Raw genomic sequence first — 22,959 nt, forward strand, 5'->3', positions numbered from 1 at the left:
GTAATGGGCCGAGTGGAGGAACATGCGAGGAATAGTTCCAGCTCAGATATGGATACATAACACAGTGGAAGGCAGACTGCAATGCGACACCTTGTCATTTTTGAAAGGGGAAATTGCTGAAATTCAGCCCAAGTTAGGTTTTACAGATTATGTGGTGCTTTGACAGAACGACATTTGAAAATCTAAGCCCAACACTACTGTAATTTTTTCATGAAGTTAGGCACTTGTGGAATGAATTTCTAATTCACTTTTAAAAGGGGTTAGAGATACAAGTGTGAAGATTTGTATTAAGGGACGGAACCCCACCAAAAAAAAATGTTGGTCTAAGAGGCTAAATTTCGTTTCTTAACTACTTTTTATAGCCCACAGTACGTAATGTTGAAAAAGTGGAAAAATTAAAAAATTTAACTTGGGGGGGGGGGGGGAGCGGGGGGTCAGAAATACTGTAAACATGGACGAACGAATTTGCTTAGATTAACAGGTAAACAAGAAGAAACTGACAATGTTTCCCCCCTTAATTGAATAGGTCGTTGCTTCTCAGGTATTCTAGTCATGCCACCACCACCCACTGCCGTATTAAAATGAGGCTTCCTAATTTTCCCAAAGACATTACCCTGAAGATAACAACGCAAATGCTTGCCGAAACATCCAGAAACCAACATTTCATGCCGCTTATTCCAGTAAGCCGAAGTTACACATTGAAAAAGCCAGTTGCTGCTTACTGTAATGGAGAATCAGTGGCTGCGATGTTTCTGCAGGCTGTTTCATTCCACTACAGGAAGCATTGACGATGATTCTTCGTCGTCGCTCTGGATGCATCCACGCATAAGGTTCTGCTTAGATGTTTCTTCATACAAGTCTTCTCTTCGGTGGCTCTCCTCCGTCTTCAGGACTGAGGATGTGCCTCCTCTTCTGTGCTTTCCTCGTGTCCGCCTGATGCGTTGCTATCTGCAGAACCCGATCTTCTGTGACCACCCCTCCTGATGGTATCACAATCCACAGAATCGTCTCTGGGATGCTCGAAGGGTGATCGTTGTCAAATGTAGGATCTGCAAATGAAAAATTCATAATCGCATTTTATGTTCATGGGACAATCAAACTTACTCTTAATACATTAACTTGTGAAATTTTTTGTTTTACTCCACCTCATTATATTTTGTGCTGACAACTGGTTTAATATTCTTTGAAGGCTGCGTCTAATATTCTAATGTTTTTACAATTAAAACTAAAGAACTTTTATCATAATTCAGCTTTCTCTTTCGTAATGTTAGTACCATTCAGTTTAATGAAGTAAGTGGGACGTGTGTGAGGCAGTGGTGAATACTTTGACCACGCGTGGCGCTGGCGATGGAAGACAGCAGAAGATATTTCATACAGTGTTATAAACGCGTACAATCAAACCTTTACTCTGGAAAGGGATACTTATTCACGAGTATATAAGTTATATTTATATAATATAATATAATATTATACACAAATTCACAAAACTTTAATTTAATTATGTAACTCGAAACAATAAACTTTACAAGCAGATGAAGCAGTTATTTGAGTTTAATGTCGAGGTCAGAGGCTGAGAGACACAGAGAAAACTCAAAGTGCGAAGTTGATGTAGTAAACTTGCTCAGTGAGCAGTTGTCTTACGCAGTTGAAGCATTTTTGGGTGCAGGTACTCAGATCAGACATGCGTGTTCTGTACGACGGTATTGTAACATTCTACAGGAGTTCCGTATTAAAATCCTAATTTCTCTGCAGTTTTTTGTTGAATCTCCATATAAAATTTGTTTGAATTCTGCTCTGAGCAAAACGTCAATGCGGGTGGCATTACAAACTAGAAGACCGACATCGACATGGACTGAGTTCCACTGTCTGGGCACATCTGATGTTTTGCAAGTGTTGGGGAACTCGATGTAAGTAGGTCGCTTAGTTCTGAAATTAAATAAGATATCTCACCTGGTCCTTGATTGGTGGATTCAGGGATGCGCTCGGGTGAGGAAGCCAATGGGGCACTCGACTCCTGCGCTGTTGGATACTCAATCTGTTGACACGAAAACAGGAATCAGTTGCTTGTAGTTGTTTGTTCAACATTCGCCCTTTTTAGTGATTCTTTGCAGCAAAACCCAAGTTCGAGGCAACTGTTTTTGCAGTTAGCATCACGCACTCAACAGAACTGCCCCTTTGCAGCATTTCAGACTCAATTAGACTTCGATGCCACCTACTGTTAAGTCGCGCGACTAGAGTAATTTTCAACCTGGAGGCCATTTCACCCTCGTCAGTATGAAAGATGATCCGGAATAATGAGTACAGCCCGCCATGATTGAATAATGCTTTTTGGAGTAAGTTCCAGGTTGCAAGATAAGACCGAGATGTGTTAGTAGTCTTAATTTATTAATCTAACATTTTTAATATTGTTGTGACATTCAAGCGACACAGCAAAACAACACTTTCTTGCAGAGCCTGAAAATGTTAAATATTGTCAGAGCCTACGAATGCTTATCTAATTATTTTCTTGCGTGTGTTTGAAAGATGAATAATAAAACATCACTTATCATGTGAGACAAAAATAGAGAGGATTTTTACTTAACTTTGTAACTTGCAATGCGTAAATTGTGTACAATCAGGTACTGAGAAACTAATGTAGGTTAAGTGTTAACACTTACTGTGGTTGCACGCTCCAGGGAGGTCTCGTCCAAAGACGGCGACACAAATGAGAAGTTCTGCAATAGAAATTAGAAAAGTCACATTTAAGCAAAATTCTTTTGTGTTGGAACGTCTTTACTGCGACGTGTGTAAGATCAGAAAAGTGCGTATTTGGAAACAAGTTGATAAAATCGTATCTTCTTTGTAAAACAGAGAGTAGGCCCATGAAAATAAAAAATCTGTCTGTCAAACCAGAGTTACGGTGCACAAGTATCGGCCAAGGCCTAATAATGACATCAGAATTATTACTGACTGTAACACCTCGAAGGGAACGTGACCCTCGGCTTCCAACACGTGTTCTAAAAGGGCCAGAAATTAGCCTTGTTCTGATGCGACACGCAATAAAAGTAGGAAAATTACATGTTCTCACCTTGAAAGGGTCGTCGCTCCTGCGAGGCCAAGTGCCCGCTGACCGAGGGTCAGACGCCACACCGAACTGGTTTTCATCGACATCATCGGCGCTGATGATGTCGAGATGTGGGAGGAAGGGTGGTGATACCTTCTTCCCTCTCAGTTCATCCCAGTCGATGGGCTGTAGATAAAGCACAAGCATAACAGAGTGAAGAATTCTGGCGAAGCAGACAAGAGAACACTGAGTTTGTTATAATTGCAGGGATTACGAAATTAAGTCTTCTGCGTTGATATAAATTGTTGAGACCTTTATAAGTGTTTTTGTAACGTAGCATTTACTGGGAGGAAAAGTTTTAAGATGTCTAGTCGTGTCCTTAAGATTTGTACGTGAAAGAAATTTCAGATCAGGTATCGTGAAAGTTCTGGGATTACAATCAATTTTCTTTGCGTTGTCTGTCTCTTGGGCCCTCAATATGTCACTGAGCTCGAAATATTTCGTACATCGCAATGTCGATGTAAGTAGCCCTGGGCAATTTCCCTATGCAAAGGATTGCCTCCTGCTGGGAATGTAGACCGAACTTTTTATTTATTTACTGCAGTCTTGAAACAGTAGCAACGTCTAGAAACATTATCGAAAACCTTGAAACTGCACTTTGCTTCCTTAGAAATACATTAGAGTCCCGATTGTCTGACCTTCAGTTATTCGACGTTCAATTTTATAGGACGTGCTCCATTTTGTAATCGGCCGACTCGGCGTCTTCTGGAATGAGTCGCACTTCCTGATCGCATTTTATGCACTCCGTCTGTTTAGAGTAATTTTTATTGCCTTCGATAAGACGAGCGGAGATCTACTTTAGTTTCTTAACTGAAGTTACCAATTTCTCATAACGAAGCGATTTCTTTAATTAAATGTCGAGCGAAAAGAGAAAGTAGTTTATTTTTCCCGCGGAACAAATTTAAAGTCTTACAAAGTCTAGATAAACGTGAAACTATGCAACAAGTAGCAGAAGAACATGGCGTCAGGAGCCTTACCCTCGTCTCTTTCGATGGTCGTCTCAATTATCCGATCATCCTTCGGGACTTTGCTTTCTTGCGTCCAGGAAGAAGACAGTTCAGAACTGAAGCATTTCTGTACAATATTTTATGGTAAGAGATTTGGGAAGACAACTTACGGCGTAGAAAGGATGGCTCTTGACTCCCTCGGCGCCCCAAGCTCCGCCGCCCAAGCGCATTCTAGGGTCCTTCGCCAGCAGCCTTGCTATGAGGTGCGACGCACATGGTGGGAAAAAAGGCGGGAAGACGGGCTCTTGAGTCTAAATTTTGCTGTAAAAGAGAATCGAATTAGTAAATCTGCCATTATGTTCCCTGTTAGAATTTCTTTGTTCCTGTAATTGACTTAATTATTCTAAGTCACCGAAATAGTTTTTGCAGGTTCATCTATAATAACATCTTGAGATGTTTATCTTTGTTTTCCGTTTCCTTCCCTGTCCCTCGCATTTAATTTATTCCCTGTATAATCTTTTGTTTCGGGTATATTTCTGTCTGAATTTTGGTTTCTTCCATGAAGTTGATTCTCCGCGAATTTCACTGGCATTAAAACGGATAACAACTGGTCCTCTGTTAGGGTCAAACTAATCTGTGTAGGAGTTTGTTGAAAATAAACATTGCTCTTCGCAAATAAGGAGACTCACGTAAACAATGTCTGAATGTTGCTCCTTTCTTCAAAGGGCCTGGAGTAGGACAACATCTCGTACACGACAATTCCCATACTCCACCAATCAGCTGCCTGCAACAATTCAAATTAGGACAAGAGCATTAATCAGTCACTTCCATTTATTTGCACCCTCCAGAAACAGAAAAAATGGATTCTGCTTCCTGTAATATACGCTCGGTAACTGATGCATATATTATGTAATTATAAGCAGCTGATATACATATAAATGTTTTACTTTTTAATATTACTTTTTCAATGTGAGATATGAGAAATATTTGCCCCATTATTGAATATATATTTGTTGTGCCAGACCTTCAGATTATTCCACTGTCTCAGTTACGTGAAAGTACGAAATAAGTATTTTCACATCTTCATGGAAGAAAACACTTACCATGTCGTGTCCCATGCGCCGTATTACTTCGGGGGCCATATATTCTGGAGTACCGCTGCAGGAGTACGTTCTTTTATCCTGTTGATAAAAACAAGATTTTAAATAAGTTACATGTGACAGGAAATGAGACACATAAACAATTCCCTAACTGTGGTACAGGAAAGAAAACTTCGAGGATGCACTTTAGACCCAGTTCCGTTCATCTTCTGACGTCATAGCATGTTTCTCCAACGTAATGCGTGTTCGCGTCTTTTTCATGGTCTTCCATGTTCTTACTTTCCAAAAACTTTCAACGTCAAATATTTGTTTGCGTTGCTTCTCGCCCTACTTAACTGGCACAGTGTAATTCCGAAAAATTTTCGCTTAGTAGTACTCGGTGAGCTGAATGTTTCACGTGTTTTCTAGGTCCCAGCATTTCCTTGCTCAAAGTAAGACACGCGTTTCACAGCCATACAAAACACCTGGTAAAACGATGCATCTAGATGTTTAATGTTTTGCAAGTGGATAAGATACTTAATGGTGGAAGTATTTGTGGAATTTTAAACAGCAAATTACAGACAACAGGCAATGCTGTAGGTAATAAATTCTGCGCTTGTTAGTTGACACCCTCAGAATCTGAGAACTCGTGATGTCCCTGTTAAATGTAAGTACAAGAGAAGTACTCTCTGAATATGGGTGCCCACATTTCGGACATTTCAGATATTTCCGTTTTTAATAGTCTGATAGTCTGTTCCCTCAAATAAAGAGAGTTACTCCCTGATGGAGAGAGATCCACTCATCCGCTACGTTCCAGTTTACTCAGCGAATTAAAGAGACAGAATAAAGCAGTTGGCACTAAGCTTACCTCCTGATCAGACGGAAACTCCTTCGACAGACCGAAATCCGTCAGAACGACATGGCCCGCGGCGTCCAGAAGGATGTTCTCCGGCTTCACGTCCCGGTGTACGATTCCCAACTGAAAGAAACAAATGAACACGTCTCAAGAGCATTGGGGAGAAGGAAAAGCATTTTTATGCATTCTTTATAGTTGATTTAACGAGGATGTTAGTATATAGATTATATGGCATTGGGCTTCGTAGATCGATCTTAATTACACGCCGTGCATTTTAATTAACTAATTCTCGTGTTTCAGCAGGTCACTATCTATGAATCTCGATTACGTAACTACACAAAGTATTATTATGAATGTTCTATTTCACTGAATTGAGAGATATGAAAGTTGTAAAATGAACTTTTCTGGTTACGGAGAATTACTTGGCGGCTAAATAATCAGACATGACAGAACTAACCAAAATCCTTGCTTACTAATCCGGGGAGCATTCTTCAGAAGAAACAAGCTAAATTTTAGGAATCACCATTTGTTGTGAATTTAGATATTTCTCACAGATGTTACAAAGGATTCGATGTACTGTGAAAAAATAAAGGGAATTTGAAGAGAACTCTATAGCCCTGAAATCAGTAAGCCAGTTACTTTTAATGTCTTGTGCCCCGCCCTCTTTATTATGCTGTTCAGTGGTAGTGCTGGTTGCCTACCTCGTGCAGGTGCTGGAGGGCCAGGATGACTTCGGCGGAGAAGAATCTTGTTTCATTCTCCATAAGCCTACCTCTCTGCTCCAGCAGTTCTATGAAGTCTTTTCCTGCGACGTAATCTGCAACAATAAAGACGAAATCGCGTTATTGTGAGGACTCTTAGGCCACTGAATGCTGATGTATTGTATGTTTAATTCGGCAACAGTATAATTACAAATCGAAGCTCTGCAGAAGACTAAAAAGTGAAATAGTTTAACGGAAAGCGAAGGATTGTTCCACAAACAGGGTACGTATGAGCACCCTACATATTTAGTTACGGTGACGTTTCGTTTGATGTACTCACCCATTACGAGATGCAGGCGTTCATTCGACTGAAAGGCATAATGCAGTTGCACTAGGAACGGACAGTCACGTGTTTTCTCAAACACGCGACGCTCCGTCCACGCGTGGTCGATGTCCTTTCTCTTCAGTGATGTCTTCATGTTCTTTATGGCGTAAAGTTTACCGGCGTCGTTTCCGTCCTTCTTCCTCGCCAGGTAAACTTCGCCAAACCCTGTAACAGAATCTCAGTTGTGTTTCATCGTGATATCTGTACAGGTACGGGCTGTCGTATCAGCAGTCTCCTTTCAAATAATTATGATACTCTACCCTTTTTTTTTTCCAATACCAAAACTTCGCGATGAATATAAAATTCATAAATACGTGGTTCGTCTTCTCTTTAACAAGCTCTAAAGCACTCTCTGATAGGTCAAGCCCTTGTTCACAGGATATTACTAGATTTTATTGTGTCCTGCGTGGTGACAGAAACAAGATGAAATACCGTTTAGGTCTGTGAGTTTTCATGATTGCAACTTTTATCGTTAAAGTGCTTATGTGTTGAATCTCCATGGAGTGGTCCTTGAACCCATTCGCGAGCTGTCAACATAATTTGATTAATTCTAACTTGTTTGAAACCTTGCGTTTCTAAATGTCTCCGCAAATAAATGTTGGCAGTTGGTAAATGATCCACCTTCTAACGTTTTTTAGCATTCATGAATAGAAGAATTTTGTTCGGCAGAATATGGCCTACACAATTCTTAAGATCCCTAATTCTGATTTCGTTAAAGTAAAGGGAAATTGACATTGTGCATAAGAAGAACTGCCTCTCGTGTTTATCAATTCCGATGTTACGGTATTTCGATACAGTGTAAACCAGAACGCGAAATTAGAATGTCGTTAACATTACGAAGAGAAAATAGGCCACAGACACGTCTTTCTTGTTATTTCACTGCCGATTAAGTTGCATTGCACTTGATCATGGGCTAGGAAGGACGCTCTAAAACGCTGATCTTCTTCTCTGCCTACTGAATAGATGCATTAATGATGCAGAAATCAGGTCCGTGTTTTGTAAGCAGAGAAATGCACGGGTAATCGGCCGATTGTTAACAGGAAGTTGTACTTACCTCCTGTTCCTAGAAGTTTGATGGTCTTGAAGTCGTCTTTGCTGACATGTCGAGATCCTGTAACAAATATCATAATTAGTGGCATGTGCTAATATACCTTTAATATACAATAAAAATATAAGGTTATCCTGCTGAACGCCATGTAGGCGCTTGGGTGGGGTGAGACCTTTAAGAGTAACATTGTTTATGGGACATTCAACTCTGGGCTTGTAAGACGGTGCCACAGTGAACATTCCGCATTATTGCCTTAGGGCTACGGTGTTTGGAAGCCATGACCATATTTTTTTCAATGCTAGTGCGAAAACTAACAACAATGCAGAAGACTTGTTTGTGTGCGAGTTTAGTTTACCATGCCACTTAGGATGATAAGATTATTAGTGAATAACAAATTGGTAAATGTATGGAAGAAACCGGTCTATCGTAATTTTACGTATTACCTGGATATTTTCTTGGAGGAACTTCAGATACTTCTTCGGTAGATATAAATAGACTTTTTTTTTTAAAATTCCTAACGTGCAAGAAGTTTTTATGAATGAGTGTTTGTGTTCTGTCACAGTAATTGTTCCCCCTGAGATAATCATCGCCAGAAGAAAATATACAATTCACACGGGAATTTAATTAATTTATGTTAAGTTCTAAAAACCTATGTGTGTCTGCTTTAATGTGACGCAACGAAGCACAGGGAAGAAGCCAAACATAACCTTAACCTAATACAATTTTCTCTCAGAATTTATTATATAACTGGTGCATTATTGGTCACAAATCATGCTTAATGCATATTTGAACATCTGTCAGAACCTATCTACCAATCTAAACGTCGGAAATAGAATTCAGTTGCGTAATAAAATGTTTAATATAATTTCACCGTAATCAACAATTGAAAGGCCTGGTATTCCTAGTAACTCTCGACACAATAAGTAAGACACAGAATCGTATTTATCATCGTTTATAAACTAGAAACTAATTAATACATTTAAATGAAAACTACATACCGGTACTTGAATAACAGCCAACGTCAGGTTCCATGATATCCATAGCTGTTCTAATTAACTATTCACAAATTTTAACACTAAACACTGTTTTAACAAAACTACAGATTAAATAACTTAAATGCACTATTATTTAGTTTTTATCTGAAATTGACTGTGAGAAATCCTAACGGTTCGCACAGCTTCGAATCAAAAATATGACTGACGTATCACAAAGAATATCCGGTCAAAAAGTGTGAAGAACGCAGAGAGACTCAATTGTTTTAAACGTCTGAAAGAAGAGTAGGTCATGTTTGCCCTTTGCAGTCCCAAAGAATGTTTAATCTCTGACTTCCCGTACGTATTTAACTAGAATTTTCCTAGCTCCTTTCCAAGACAACCTGGAATTATCGTGGGTTATGTATGCATCTAAAATGACGTATAAAATCCAAATGTGAGCTTTGCGAGATATAACGTTTTGACGACAGTAAATATGTCGTTGATGGTCTTCCGAGTTTTAATGTCGTGTGGACTTGCGGATTTAATGATTATGTTTCTTATTCTTATTTAAACCCATTTTAAGCACGGTGTTTGTCAAAATAATTTTTAAAAATGTCGTGTCTGCATCACAGATAACAGAACTCGTATCCATTGTAAAGATGAGTTGTCTAATGCTGTTTGTGTTGTCCTTGAGAACCACAGGAAGGTCTGGTAAGTTTTCTGGTCTCTGCCTGGATACAGGAAGATCTCGAAGCGCTAATAGGAAATTCCGGTTGTAACGTAACCTCCTCTCTGGCTCCGGCGGATTTGGCGTCATTTATTTAAAAAATAAATAATTTGACTATTTAACAAAAAACTTTAACTAATTTTCTAAAAACAATTTAAATATTTAACTGAAAACAATTTAACAATTAAGTTTTAATTATTCTAAATTGGCTTTGTCATGATATCTCCCACAGTAGTTGCAAACTGAAAATCGTCCATTTCTGGAATCTGGAAAGGAAATAAACATTTGGATCAGAACAGGAACTGGAATTATGGGTAACAAGTATGGAAACTGATGCAGCGAATATCTCGCGTTAGGCGATCTCTACGGATGCAAGTTTTGAAGGAATTTGTGACGAAACTAAAGGTGAAAGACACTGGACTTATTCTAGTTACGTGGACGTTTATGTAAATTACAGGCTTCAAACTGATTCAGCAGTTTTTGGGGTGACTTCTGTTTGACCCTGTTTCTTCTACCTGTCATAACCTGACCTGGTGTTGTAACTTTTGTGTCGTGTGATTTTGAACTGCACGGAATTTACGAGTCGGAGAGAGGGCTGGAAATAGGTCAAATACTTTCACGAATCAGTGTTGGGCACACGTTAATTGTTGTAATCCAAAGCAGAGTTGACACTAACCTCATTGTTAGTAGACAGCTGGCAGTCGGGTTGTTCAGTGGCGCCGAAAAATCCTTCGTTAGAGAAACAGTCAATTTCTGTCAGATCAAAATCTTGTTCAAATCCTGGCAGAGGAACATTTGTGTCTTCTGCCCCTCCGGCCACTTCACAAAGGAAGCTCAGAGAGTCCGTAATTCCTGCTGTGCTCGCCTGGGTCTTAGAAGGCGGTGAATTTTCGCCGATTTGGTTTTGTCCCTGAAATTCAGAAAATGGTGGATTAGTGGGCTGCAACCCATGAAACAAAACTCCTGTAACTTAAAGTATTGATACAACGTGCGATATAATATTACAATGGAAATTAACTGGTAGATATTTTGCAGATGCACTCTTCCCAATTCGAATTTGATAAAAGTGTGACAGAGAATTTTGATGTAAACCCAACAGAAATGGTTAACAGGAATGAAAGTTTAATTATAGGAGATTTCTGTGCTCAAGTAGGAAATGACGTAATTCTCGTAGGTCAAGAAAAATGGCGACGTGTGTATATTTAATGTTCTTATAAATATAAACTATTTGTGACATATCTTTGCTTTCAAAAGCCAGTTTATTTTTAAAGAAATAAGAGGGCAGATAAATTAATGTTTAGAACTTAGAGTGGAAAACAGTGAAATCTGCTAAATAAGTTCAACTGCAATGCGTTCTTACAAACAGGGGAAGATAAACTTCCCAACCAACCCCGATAATCGAGAGTTTACTCTAGTCATTTTTCGCCTCTGACTTTCCACACTCGTTTGTTCTCCGTGTGCAAGCGACAGATGGGCAGGCGAGTGATTTCGTTCAAAGAGTAATGACTTCGACTTACCTCTGACGAAGCGACACCTTGTGTGCCTGGGAATCTTCCTTCTCTTTGATGTTCTTCGGCAGGCAGGGGACGGGCGCTGTTGGTCTGCGCCGTCGTGAGGCGTCGGTTCTCCGACTGGCGTCTAGGGCATCTCAATTTCTTACCACGGGCCTGCTCTCGAAGGCGCTTTTGTTTGCGGACCTCTTTTGGGCTGTAGACTAATCTTAAAACGGAAAGACTGACATTCAGGTCACATCATTCCGTAAACGGTTGCTTCTGATCGCGTGAGATGAGGAAAATCTGCGACATTCATAAATCATGCAATACAGAAAGACAGGAACAGTAAAATGACTTTCGATCATATCTAATCGCAAAATTAAATGTTTAAATTCCTCCCATTTTAATATTATAACTTCTCGATATCTGGGTTCTGGTGCATTGACTCTTAAGTAGATGAAAAGATTTTGGAGATAATAAATACTCGTCAAAAGTTCTCTTACTTAAAATCACTAGCAATCAATCCCAAATGAATCAAAATCGATGTTTCTCAGAATTCTCGGGTACGTTTTTTGGAATTTTCTGCTGCTTGTTGCCATTGAAAGAGAATTAATTACTTACCAGGATATTTCTTCTTATGCTCCGCGGCCGCCTGGCGTGCGCGGGCAAAATACTCGATCTTCTGCACTCCTTCCATTGTCTTCCACGTACGGCCAAGTCTGCAAGTAGAAGAAGCAAAAGTTGTAAGAACACAGGCAGGTTGTAGGACGAACGTCCAAGGATTAAGGCAAAGGCAGTGGCGTATGAGAGCGCACGAAACGTTTCACCTGTTCTCGACGATCAGAACATTTTCAGCAAGTGGAAATGAGATATCCAATTTCGAATTCACCTCATGCAGTCTCTGCCCACTTAAGATTTTTTGCATTCTTACATTGAAAGAATAGTTCCGGGCGGACTTATAAACTCTGCTTCTCTATTGCAGTATATACCCTGTGTTCATTTTATAATAAGGAAAATATAAATTTATAATCCAGCAATGAAAATAAAACTAGCCTTTTACAAGAGTCAACCTTTTTTTTAATTATTAGGGCTCAAAGTTTATGATCGCCACAATTATCAGTGTCGTCACGAAATATCCCTCCCCCTTTTAGAAGTACGAATTTCTAAGTGCGCGTTCTGAACACGAGAAATCTCACACATAATTTTACAGGTACGCGCCGTCGCCATGTTTATACTCGTTTACTTGTGTACAATGATTATACATGTCCGCTGAATTCGAATGGTTTTGAAAACAATTTGTCATTCTCGAATGCTCTGCACATTAAATTATTAACAAGTAATTGCCCTGAAGTACATTTTGTATTGCAACTTACCTCACGCTGATCTGTTTGTTGCTCTCTTCTGGATGTTTGATAGCCATCTTCTTACGCCACTCATTCGAGAAGAACATGAAGGCATTCTGCGGTCGTCGTATTTTCGCAACAGGATGACCCTTCGCCGTTTCTTTGCACTTTTTCGCTCCGCTCTTAAGTTGACGGCGTTGGCGTCTCTTCGGCCGAACTGGTAATTTCAGATTAGGTTGGTGCTGCTGACGGTTGTCGTTGTGGTCATTGTTATTACCTGAAAGAATATTAGAATCCATTTATAACATAGTTTTCAAATTATAAGGATCAGAATATGGCCAACAGCACGAAGAAACATGGCTGTCTCCAATGTACCTCAAGAGTTACAGAATTACGAAGCTTGAGTAATAAAATACGCTGTGTCGACGTTTCTGAAAATGGGTGTGCATTAGATGCATGCCAAATGCATCAGCTTTTATGTCAGAGTCGTATGTAAGTCATGAACGGTAATTTTATTATGCCAAAGCAATCTCACCTTATTTTAATTTGAGGTCACATTATGGAGGTGAGAGCCCCAAATATATTTTGGGAATTGGCTTCTGTGTATAGGATGAGAAATAGTCTTCAGTGTAATTGTAGCTCATCCCAAGTCGTAAAGTTGTGTCAAGGTGGAAGGTGGCGATTTTGAATATTTCAGAAAAAAATAATTTATTCGCGTATGCGCCCATAAAGATATTTGTAAGGACAGACATGAAAATTCATTTATTTAAATAAGTTTTCATGTCAACATCTTGTCAGTGCACCTGCAATGACCATTTCTACTGATGTCTACGAGATTTGCAACATATTTCATACACGTACAAGTCACATTCCTTGCAAAAACGAAACCATTTTAATGAAATCTTCCTTAGAGTACTTCTGCCATTTTGTTTAGAGCAGTGTTTCGCAACCTGTCTACACTCGCGGCACACTAAATATCGTGGCAACCAAACCCATTTTGCATATCGCGGGGGGGGGGGGGTGTTATACAGTTTATAATAATAAAGAAAATTAAAACAGAGCAGTAAACAAGAGTAACAATTACGTGTCTCATTATGGTTACAATTATAAAATGAGGTGGAAATTTCGCGGCACACAGGTTGCGCATCACTGTTCTGAGCTACTGACAGCGTCGTTAAATAAGCAACACCAACCATGCATGCCTGTGTACCAGCATAAGTGAACAAGTTACGGTAATCAGACGAAGGAGGGATCTTTACGGGAATAAATGGCGGGCTTTTCTAACAATCTTCAGGTAAACTGAAAGAAACAGCGAAGAATTCTCATACAAATACCCGGTCGAGATTCGAACACCGAACCTCCGGAGTACGTGGAAGGAATACCAACCCTCGACGAAGTAACGTTTGATCACTTCCAGTTGGAAAGCTTTTGGTCACACGAAAGCCTTAGTATTTTACGACAAGAATAAAATAATTTATTTCATACATAAACACGTGTTGGATATCTTCCGTTATATATTATTAATAACTAATATTAATGCTGTTTCTGTCTTTGCTTAATGGATTTGCAGAAAAATGTAATGAAGTTATGAGCTGGACCTCGCGGTAATTATTAGGCCCACGTAAAACCGGGAAATGTAGGAAAATCTCATTTGCATGAAGGAGACTCTGCTCTTTAGGAAAATCTGATTCAGAACGCAAAGAACAAAGGGCACTCCGCATACCAGAGCACGCGATTTCTTCCTCATTTCCTCCTCCGCTTTCGTGGCCGCCCTCGACTTTAGCTGCGTTAGACGATGAGTCGGTTTTAAAATTTAGAAGCCACGAAAGATCATCTTCACTGAAGTCGCCGGTGTCATTTTTGTCTTGGAATTCTGCCACTGGATGTTCCGTTTGTGAAATGGATTCAGAAAAGTCTACATTGGAATCCGTGCAGTTGTCAGAAGGCTGCTTTAAAATACTGTCCATATCCAGAAGAGTAAATTCAGTTGCTCCATTTTCATTTCCGAGAGTACACGACTCGTTCAAGTCAATTTCCTGTGTCGTCGCCCATTGCAAATCGGCAGTGGCCGAAGGAACGGTTCGTCCATTTGAAGTCAAAACTTCGATTGTGGTCGGAAGGCCGCAGTTTTCTGTGCCCACACAATCTTCGTTCTTCGACTTCTTCGCGCGCGTTAAATTAATTTCTGCGAGAAATTTCCTCTTCGTCCCAGAGCCAGCCTGGTGATCTGCTTGCGTACTGAATGTCGACATGTCTACGGACGTTTCGGTGTTCATTAGTTTCTTCGTCGAAGTCCTCCGTCAAGATAGAATGAACAGAGTGAAATTCGCACAAGAAAAGTACTTGAGTTATTCCGAAAGGTGTTCGCTAAATACGTCAACACAAAAGTATCTCCTACAACCGGTTCACAGCAAGGTGGGGATTGTGTCGTTGTACAAGATTCGAACTGAATATCGCTTGGATAAATATAACGTGTCTGCTTTGTATTGTGGTTTTACTTTCGTTAAGTTATTCTGAAAGGTTTTTGCTAAATACGTCAAAACAAAAGTATCACAGCACAATTCGTTCCAGACTGACGAAAGCCGATTGTTGATTGCTGTTTATACCAACTTACTTGTTTAATTTTAAGGACGATTTTTGAGGGGCCCGGGCACTGTTGAGTCCATCGCCCGTTTCCTTCCTTCGAATCCCGATTATTCATTTTGAATAGTGAGAGAACGCAGGAAGGTAAGAACTCTGGGAAAAGTGTCCTGAGTTCGATTTCCTTCAAGGGCGGTTCCTGTAGCTCCGAAACTAAGCGAGGCAGAAGAAGGGATCAGAGTTTTTTGCTGGGTGGTGAGATTTCGATTGAGACAGAGACTTCATCGCCCTTACAAGCCAAATAACAACTGGCCTTTGGCATGATTGAGTACGTACCTGGCTGCGGGCCGAAATAATCCTCCCACAAAGATATTTGCCTGTCTGGGCTTACAATGCTGCCATCGGAGAGAAAAATCAATTCCCTGTGCCCAGCTGATAACTCATGGATGGTTTTCCCCTGCACACCAAGAACATATACACTTAGAGATGCTTAATTAGAAAAAAATAATATTCCATACAGTTATGATAATGGTATTTTAATTATGTAATTTTAAATTTGTAATTACTAAAAACAAACACTACGTCCGTTATTTGAGTTCCCTCTAATCAAAGAATGTACAGTAAGCAATAATAAAACAAGCACGTACCAGGGTCAAAACAGCAAAGCAAATTGCCAGCAATCTGTAGAAAGTTACTTCATTTTAGTTTGAATCCGTTTTCTCGGGGTTTTTTTCTAGAAGATTTACAAACCGACGGGTCGCTTCTCCCAAGACCAATTCCAAAACTGTAAAGAGAAACAAAGGAATAAAATAATGGAAAATAAGAGAACGCAAGTGGATGTTACCAAGCAAATAATATCCACAAATGTACATATCTCAGTAACCACTTTGACTATTACAGAAATTACCTGCTTGCATGGAAACCAAAGGTCCATTGTCATATTCACAATATACCACCATTGTGCCCTGTCATGAGTAACGTGAATCTATTCCTCAGCCTCAAGCCATATTTCTTTAAAATATAATATCATCTTCCCAATTAAACGTCTGTTTCTGAAGTAAGAAGATGTTCTTCACCAGAGATTACATGGATATAATTTGGTACGATTTTATCAAATTTTCTATGTCTACATGCCCTACCAATCTCATATTTGATTTAATCACCCTAATATTACTTGGTAAAAAGTACAACTTATTTCGGTAATTTGTTCTCAAACACTCGAAAATGAATAATAAAACCAAAATCATATCACACATTCAGGAGTTAAGAATAGTGCAACAAATGCTTTAGTATTAGCAGTACTTACGAATAAGATGGTCGGTAATTGTAATGTAGTTTAAGGATGCCTCAATGCTGATATGACTTGTTATATAGTAAATGCACCAGATATAAGTGTGCAAATCTTTCAGCAGAATAATCGAGGAAACCCTCAGGCCTGTTCTCACCCACTGCGCTTTGTCCTAGTAAACAAAAATATCATATAAGTGAGAATTCATATTTTCATGACAGCAAGTATTAAGAAGGACGTCTCGTGGGTTGTTGTGAGGTATAGACTGGTGGAACTTTAATAAGGTTTCAGATATGCTGATGATGGAGGCAACAAGGGCCTCTGAAACGTCATTGGGCACATTACTCACCGTGAATATTCCATACAGCATCATAAATCCTGTCACGATTTTCAAAGCGGCATACAGCGCGCACACATCCTCCTCCAACTTACGGACTGGAAGGGGAAAAAAATCTCGATTATAGAGTTTACACACACAGCAATTTACGCTAAAAAATTTACCAAAATTTGTTTGTTACCGTTGTTTACTTCTACCACTTTAGCCTGTGTGGTACTTAATTAGTGTCGTAAAGTTGCATGTCTGTATCAAAGGAACGCACTTCTATATGCTAGTTTAAATCTCATCACAAAACCGATTACGAGAAGAGCAGAATCACAAATAGTACTGATGAGTTTTTTAAAACTCTATAAGGAGAAATTTTGATAGTTTTTTTACTCAAGAAGTTAACTGTACAAAATATCGAAGTCTGACCGCAGACAATTTTATGTAATATATTATAATTAATAATTCTCGAATGAAGTGACCTTTTTGGTTATACTTATTTTTGAAACAGTGCAGATCTACTACTTCTTATTAACATCGCTGTAACTGGATCAATGCATTATGGTCTCTCGATACGTCACACCCACAAGCATTATGAAAACATACAAATTTCAACCAAAACGAACGGCTGGGTGGCGAGATTTCAATTGAGACAGAGACTTCATCGCTCTCACAAGCCAGATAACAACTGGCCTTTGGCATGATACAGTACGTACCTGGCTGCGGGCCGAAATACTCCTCCCACAAAGATATTTGCCTGTCTGGGCTTACAATGCTGCCATCGGAGAGAAAAATCAATTCCCTGTGCCCAGCTGATAACTCATGGATGGTTTTCCCCTGCACACCAAGAACATATACACTTAGAGATGCTTAATTAGAAAAAAATAATATTCAATACAGTTATGAAAATGGTATTTTAATTATGTAATTTTAAATTTGTAATTACTAAAAACAAACACTACCTCCGTTATTTGAGTTCCCTCTAATCAAAGAATGTATAGTAAGCAATAATAAAACAAGCACGTACCAGGGTCAAAACAGCAAAGCAAATTGCCAGAAATCTGAAGAAATTTACTTCTGTGAAAAGCGACCTCATCTGAAAAAGAACAGTATTTCGTTAAGATACAATGTCTTATTTTTTGTTGCAATGACAGTTTCTCAAAGTCAAGACATGCGACAAATGAGTTTACAGCGCATGCATTTACAAATACTTTTGTATGGAGTCGATTACTTAATTATAATATAGTTATGTCCACTACTAGACGCACCAATATAATCTAGTATTTTGCAATGTTTATTTAAATTACGTCAGGCCTTTGCAATATACAGGGTATGCTGTATTGGACGAATTAATTATTACATTAAACATGAAAAGTATAAAAATTAAAGTGAAAGTTACTGGGATGACTCCTACGAACATACGGGTAACCTCCGCAGAACACCGAGAGATTCCTTAGACTAAACACACGCGTAATTTTAAACCTACTAACTGACTAACTACCTAACTAACTACCTAGATGGCTTACAGAAACCGAAGGTTCATCACCGAATTAACCAAAGCCCTCCACCGGACCCTGTCTCCTTCAACTCCTATCTCCCATAAATCCCGCCTGACTTTATCCTCCCATCTACGTCTAGGTCTCCCCAGCGGTCTCTTCCCCTCAGGCTCCTCACCCGACAAGGTGGTGATACCTTTGGGAGGATTTTAAACCTACACTTGTATAATTTATTTATAAGCCCACTCAGTATGTTACTTCTTTGATCTCAGGATCCACCAACTTTTCGCTGACGAACTCTATTTACATTCGTCGTAGACGAAATGTACTCTCATTAGTTTCACAGAAACGAAGATTGCTTTTGCCTATTATTGATGCACGAATAAAACGTAAATTATACGGGCTACATTATTTACATTCCTTATAAAGTATTCAGACATGTAACTAGATACTAGTTTGTTCATCTACGGTTTAAACTTACCTCAATTCTGAAAGTTGAATAAATTTCTGACATGATCCTGTTTACACAACTGTAAATGAAGACAGTCAAATATGAAATCAACAACACTCGATGGAGAGAGTGGAGGGCAGTATCACAGATTTGTTAATAATCCTTATATAAGACAAGTAATTGTGATATTCCAAAACGTTTTTAACAGCACAAAATTATCTACTCTACGACGCACTTCTTCTACAAGCGACTCACAGCTCAGCTCTTTCAGCAATGACGAAAGCCAACCAACCAACCAAAGAAGCTAACTGAGGGCAGAGGCCTGCGCAAGCGCAAGCATCGTCCCTACCTTGGTGAAACCATTCCTGCGCACAAGACGCATTGCTGGAAATGGTAAACGGTCTTAATATAAGAACGGAAATTTTGCTAACGCTAACGGGGTTTCGTCGTGGCGGGAGCCTCGACCATTCAAACTGGGATCTGTTGCTGCTGATGGGAGGTTATCCCGTCAGGCAAGTTGTCGAAGGAATTTGGTTGGTTGGGTCTCTGGGGTATGAACCCAGAGAGGGAGGGGCCGTTTCGGCTGAAGGCCTCTGCGGCATGGGGGGAAGATCACTTCAGCTGATGGCCTCCATGATCGTGGGGAAGGGTGGCGGGCTGTGCCTCTATTAAGTTATACCCTGGCATTCGCCTTACAACTGAGGAAAAGCACGGAAAACCTCAGCCAGGTAGCCGAGTAGTCTAACCACTCGTTGTGCTGACTTGGCCGTCTTTTGGGGACGGCATCGGCTGGCCTGCTGAGCATCAGTCGCCCTCGGTTGCCCTTGGGCGACCTCTGGCAGCCCTCGTTCGGCACGAGTGCCTCCCGAGTTGCCGAACTAAGGGGTTCCCCACACCAGCTAACCTCGAGTCAAACCTCTCAGTTAGTGCTCTGATGTGGTCGGCAAAGAAAGGGACCCCCAGATCCTCATGTATTTGCCTGTTACTAACGTACCAGGGCGCGTTAGTAACAATGCGAAGACACTTGGATTGCAGAACTTGCAGCTTCCGGACGTGGCTGCGGGCAGCTGACCTCCAGATCGGGCATGCGTAATCCATTATGGGACGGATGAGCTGCTTATAAAGCAGCACACCGTTCCTGATGGACAGGCCACTTCTCCTATTGATGAGCGGGCCTAGCACACCTAATCGTTGCGCCGCCTTCTTTCCCACTTGGTTGACGTGCGCCGACCAAGTAAGCCCGGCGTCAAGGGTGACCCCCAGATACTGCGCTGTTTTGACCCATTGGATCGGCTGTCCGAGGAACTGCACTGCTCGGGGCTGTTGGATGTGTCTTTTCGCGGAAATGAAGAGAACCGCGGTGCTCTTCGAGACGTTGATAGCAATCCTCCAGGCCCTGAGCCAGAGGTCAAGTCTACTGAGGTAGGTCTCCAGATATCTGACGAGAAGCGTTGGGCTACGGGACGTGACTACTAGAGCCGTGTCGTCCGCGTATTGTGCTAACTCGACGTGGCGGGACGGTGTGGGTATGTCGTTGACATACAGACTGAAGAGCACAGGGGAGAGAATTCCGCCCTGCACAACTCCAGCCCGCATGGTACGACGTGTGGACGTGGCCGACTGGAAGGATGTCTGGAATGTCCGGTCAGCGAGGTAGGAAGAGATGGTTTTTACCAAGTACGACGGGAAGTTGAGGACGGTCAGTTTGTATAGGAGGCCTTGGACCCAGACTGTCGAAGGCTTTGGCCACGTCCAGGAAAACCGCGCCGGTTAGCCGCTTCTCATCAAGGTTTCTGTTGACCCTTTCGACGAGGCGAGCCAGCTGTAACGATGTGCTGTGTCTGGGTCGAAACCCAAACTGCTCGTCGCGCAGCAGCCCGCATTCGCTCACCTCGTGTAGGACCCTTGGTAATAGGATCTTCTCGCAGAGCTTGCCGATCGTGTCAAGAAGACTGATGGGTCTGTAGGAAGAAGGTAGCGTGGGGTCCTTCCCAGGTTTTAGTATGGACATCACGCGAGCGTGTTTCCATGCCGAGGGGAAGTGTTGCCTGCGAAGGACCGCGTTGAACACCTTCGTGAGAAAGGTTACCGCGCGTCGTGGGAGATGTTTCAGGACCCTGTTCGGTATACCGTTGGGGCCCGGAGCCTTGCCAAGCTTGAGTCCCTTGATGGCCTGGGCGACCTCCGAGGGACTGGTTAATTTTGGTTCATTTGCAGGGGCATACTCGTATGCTCGCATCGCCTCGTTAACCATGTCAATTGCAGCCAGGTCCGACGGGTTGTCTACCGGCTGGAACTGGACCTCAAGGCTGTCGGCCAGGGCTTCGGCTATTTTTGACGTATTTTAAGAGGGGGCAGGAATTGGATCTAATTTTTTCTTTTTAAATTATGGTGCCACAAGCGGCTTCAAATGGCGGATGCTAAGTTTGTTATGAATTGTGAATGGATTTTAGGAACTGCTAAGGAATTTGCCTTCGACAAGGTGGGGATTGTGTGGTTGTACAAGATTCGAACTGAATATCGCTTGGATAACCTGTCAGCTTTGTCTTGAGTACTTCGTGGTTTTACTTTCGTTAAGTTAGAGAATTTTCTGGCGTTGAGTCCGATTCTGCCTCAGATAATTCGTTGTTGCGATAATTGTTCCTGTGCCCAAGCGTCATCTTCACGCTTCGGCCTGCTTGACCCTCGATGGTCACGGGATACCAGGTTAGGTGAGCCCCAGAAACAAGAATGGCTGCAGAGAGGGAGGGAACTTTGGCCCGTAGTCCACACAAAACCAGGATCACGATTGACTATGGCCGCCATATACGGAGTGTTTCGAACAAGAATTCGCGTACAGCCGACAAGGGGTGATTCTGCGACTTGTGGGTTGGACGTGGGGCTAACATTTCCTGATTGTGAGAATAATAAATTGTTCCGACGTTTTGTGCGTGTCCTCTGACTGGGACGGAATATTTGCAACTTACTAATTTGCTGGACTAAGCGTAATCAAAGATAAAAGACAAATGACTTGTTCTTATGCTCATTTGCTCTTTAACGTGATGCATGCGATATTATCATTTGTGTATGTTGGCTAATATGGCACGTGAGAATTGAATTTTTCATACATGCCCACAGTTTACATCTGCATTATTTTTTTATTGAGCCAGAAGAAGGGGCTTTAGTTCGGTTGGGAACACGTGATTTAAGTTCTTAACTTTATTCATGATTGCACGCAAACTTTCTTCGTTTGTTGTCAAATCGTCAGGCAATGTTGATCGCCAACGCCCGGAAGGGATAGGCACTTTAAGAAGAAGACCTGCAGCCAAAAAAGATGCATCTGTTACCTTCCAATATTATTATAACATCAGTGCCCTTTTAAACACTGGCGAATCACTGACAAAGTTGCAGAATTTTCATGGTGGAACGCAGAGTCCGCTACTTGTGTTTACTCATTACAGCGTAGTCCCCAGAATCTCGACAGCTTGGAAAGAAATGTCTTACCTGGTTCCTCTTGGTCGTCCTGTGTGCTGGGCGTTCGACACTCCCTGCCGTTTCTTCAAGTCCGTGATCATCATGGAAGCCACGAAGGCTCTCGATTTGCTGCTTTAAATTCTGATTTTCAGCCTTGATCATCGACACAAAATCTATCAGGCCACTTATGGTTTTACAGGTAATCACACTTTCCCTTCGGTGCTGCTCCTCCAAGTCCCTAATTTTGGCCTTCAGATCATCAACGTCTTTGCATCTCTTACGAAGACTCGCCACTTCCTTGTCTATGCGCGCAAAATGCGACAATATTATAAGAAACAGCTCCCTCTCGGCAAATTATTGGTCTGTGTATTGTAATTTGTTCACAGCAGGTGAAAGACCGTCTACTAAGTGCTTAACGTTGTTCATGATTGTACGTAAACTACGCTGATGTCCTTCGTTTACTTTCTTCGTTTTTTATCAAATCGGGTTTCGCGTCAGGCACCTGCCTGAAATAGCAGACGCTGTTTATCAAAAACCTCTTTTCATTTTCTGTAGATTGCTGTCTTTGAAATTTTGCAACATATAACTGGTAGATACTACGCTACACTACACAGTGCAACAGTGATTGATTTACTAATAATTGCAAATCTTATAAAATGAATAGTTTTAAGAACTATGAATAACTGTAATGTCCTTTTTCTAGAGTCACTTTT

The 22,959-nt window shown here is 41.0% G+C and overlaps 3 protein-coding genes across 4 annotated transcripts in view; 1 reads left to right on the forward strand and 2 right to left on the reverse strand.

Annotated features, from left to right (window-relative positions):
- The window catches only part of LOC147874954 (uncharacterized), a 43,499-nt gene that overhangs the window by 11,896 nt on the left and 8,644 nt on the right, over window positions 1–22,959 (forward strand). For both annotated transcript variants that reach the window (XR_015533258.1, XM_087342206.1), the window contains exon 3: window positions 1–22,959. This exon is cut by the window's right edge and continues 8,644 nt beyond it. Coding sequence is in view for 1 of the 2 variants with exons in the window: in XM_087342206.1 (XP_087198332.1) it covers window positions 1–35 (35 nt within the window). In the remaining variant the exon portion in view is untranslated.
- Window positions 850–3,250, reverse strand: LOC147874956 (uncharacterized). Its single transcript, XM_087342220.1, has 4 exons — window positions 3,068–3,250; window positions 2,658–2,714; window positions 1,951–2,035; window positions 850–1,049 (listed from the first exon to the last, which is right to left on the reverse strand). Exons 1-4 carry the CDS (start codon window positions 3,248–3,250, stop codon window positions 850–852), a joined length of 525 nt encoding a protein of 174 aa, XP_087198346.1.
- Window positions 4,254–18,957, reverse strand: LOC110840441 (ribosomal protein S6 kinase alpha-5). The gene is made up of 11 exons (XM_087342052.1): window positions 18,824–18,957; window positions 17,874–17,942; window positions 17,563–17,683; window positions 16,874–16,959; window positions 16,543–16,696; window positions 7,027–7,236; window positions 6,687–6,802; window positions 5,998–6,108; window positions 5,154–5,231; window positions 4,740–4,834; window positions 4,254–4,371 (listed from the first exon to the last, which is right to left on the reverse strand). Exons 1-11 carry the CDS (start codon window positions 18,854–18,856, stop codon window positions 4,362–4,364), a joined length of 1,083 nt encoding a protein of 360 aa, XP_087198178.1. The 5' UTR covers window positions 18,857–18,957; the 3' UTR covers window positions 4,254–4,361.

The sequence above is a fragment of the Zootermopsis nevadensis genome, unplaced genomic scaffold, assembly GCF_977971745.1.
Source record: "Zootermopsis nevadensis isolate Lab colony 2312 unplaced genomic scaffold, Znev_1.0 Znev_ptg000003l, whole genome shotgun sequence".
Lineage (NCBI taxonomy): Eukaryota > Metazoa > Arthropoda > Insecta > Blattodea > Termopsidae > Zootermopsis > Zootermopsis nevadensis.

Bases quoted from the DNA above. Each gene is read 5' to 3' on its own strand.
- LOC110840441 (XM_087342052.1), bottom strand. From the start codon at position 18,856: ATGTCAGAAATTTATTCAACTTTCAGAATTGAG. The intron at 16,960-17,562 runs GTACGTACTGTA...TTCCCCTTCCAG, and splicing joins GTATTTCGGCCCGCAGCCAG to TCCGTAAGTTGGAGGAGGAT. The intron at 6,109-6,686 runs GTAGGCAACCAG...TGTTTCTTTCAG, and splicing joins CCCTCCAGCACCTGCACGAG to TTGGGAATCGTACACCGGGA.
- LOC147874956 (XM_087342220.1), bottom strand. From the start codon at position 3,250: ATGCTTGTGCTTTATCTACAGCCCATCGACTGGGATGAACTGAGAGGG. The intron at 2,715-3,067 runs GTGAGAACATGT...TTTCTATTGCAG, and splicing joins GGAGCGACGACCCTTTCAAG to AACTTCTCATTTGTGTCGCC. The intron at 2,036-2,657 runs GTAAGTGTTAAC...TCGTGTCAACAG, and splicing joins CCCTGGAGCGTGCAACCACA to ATTGAGTATCCAACAGCGCA.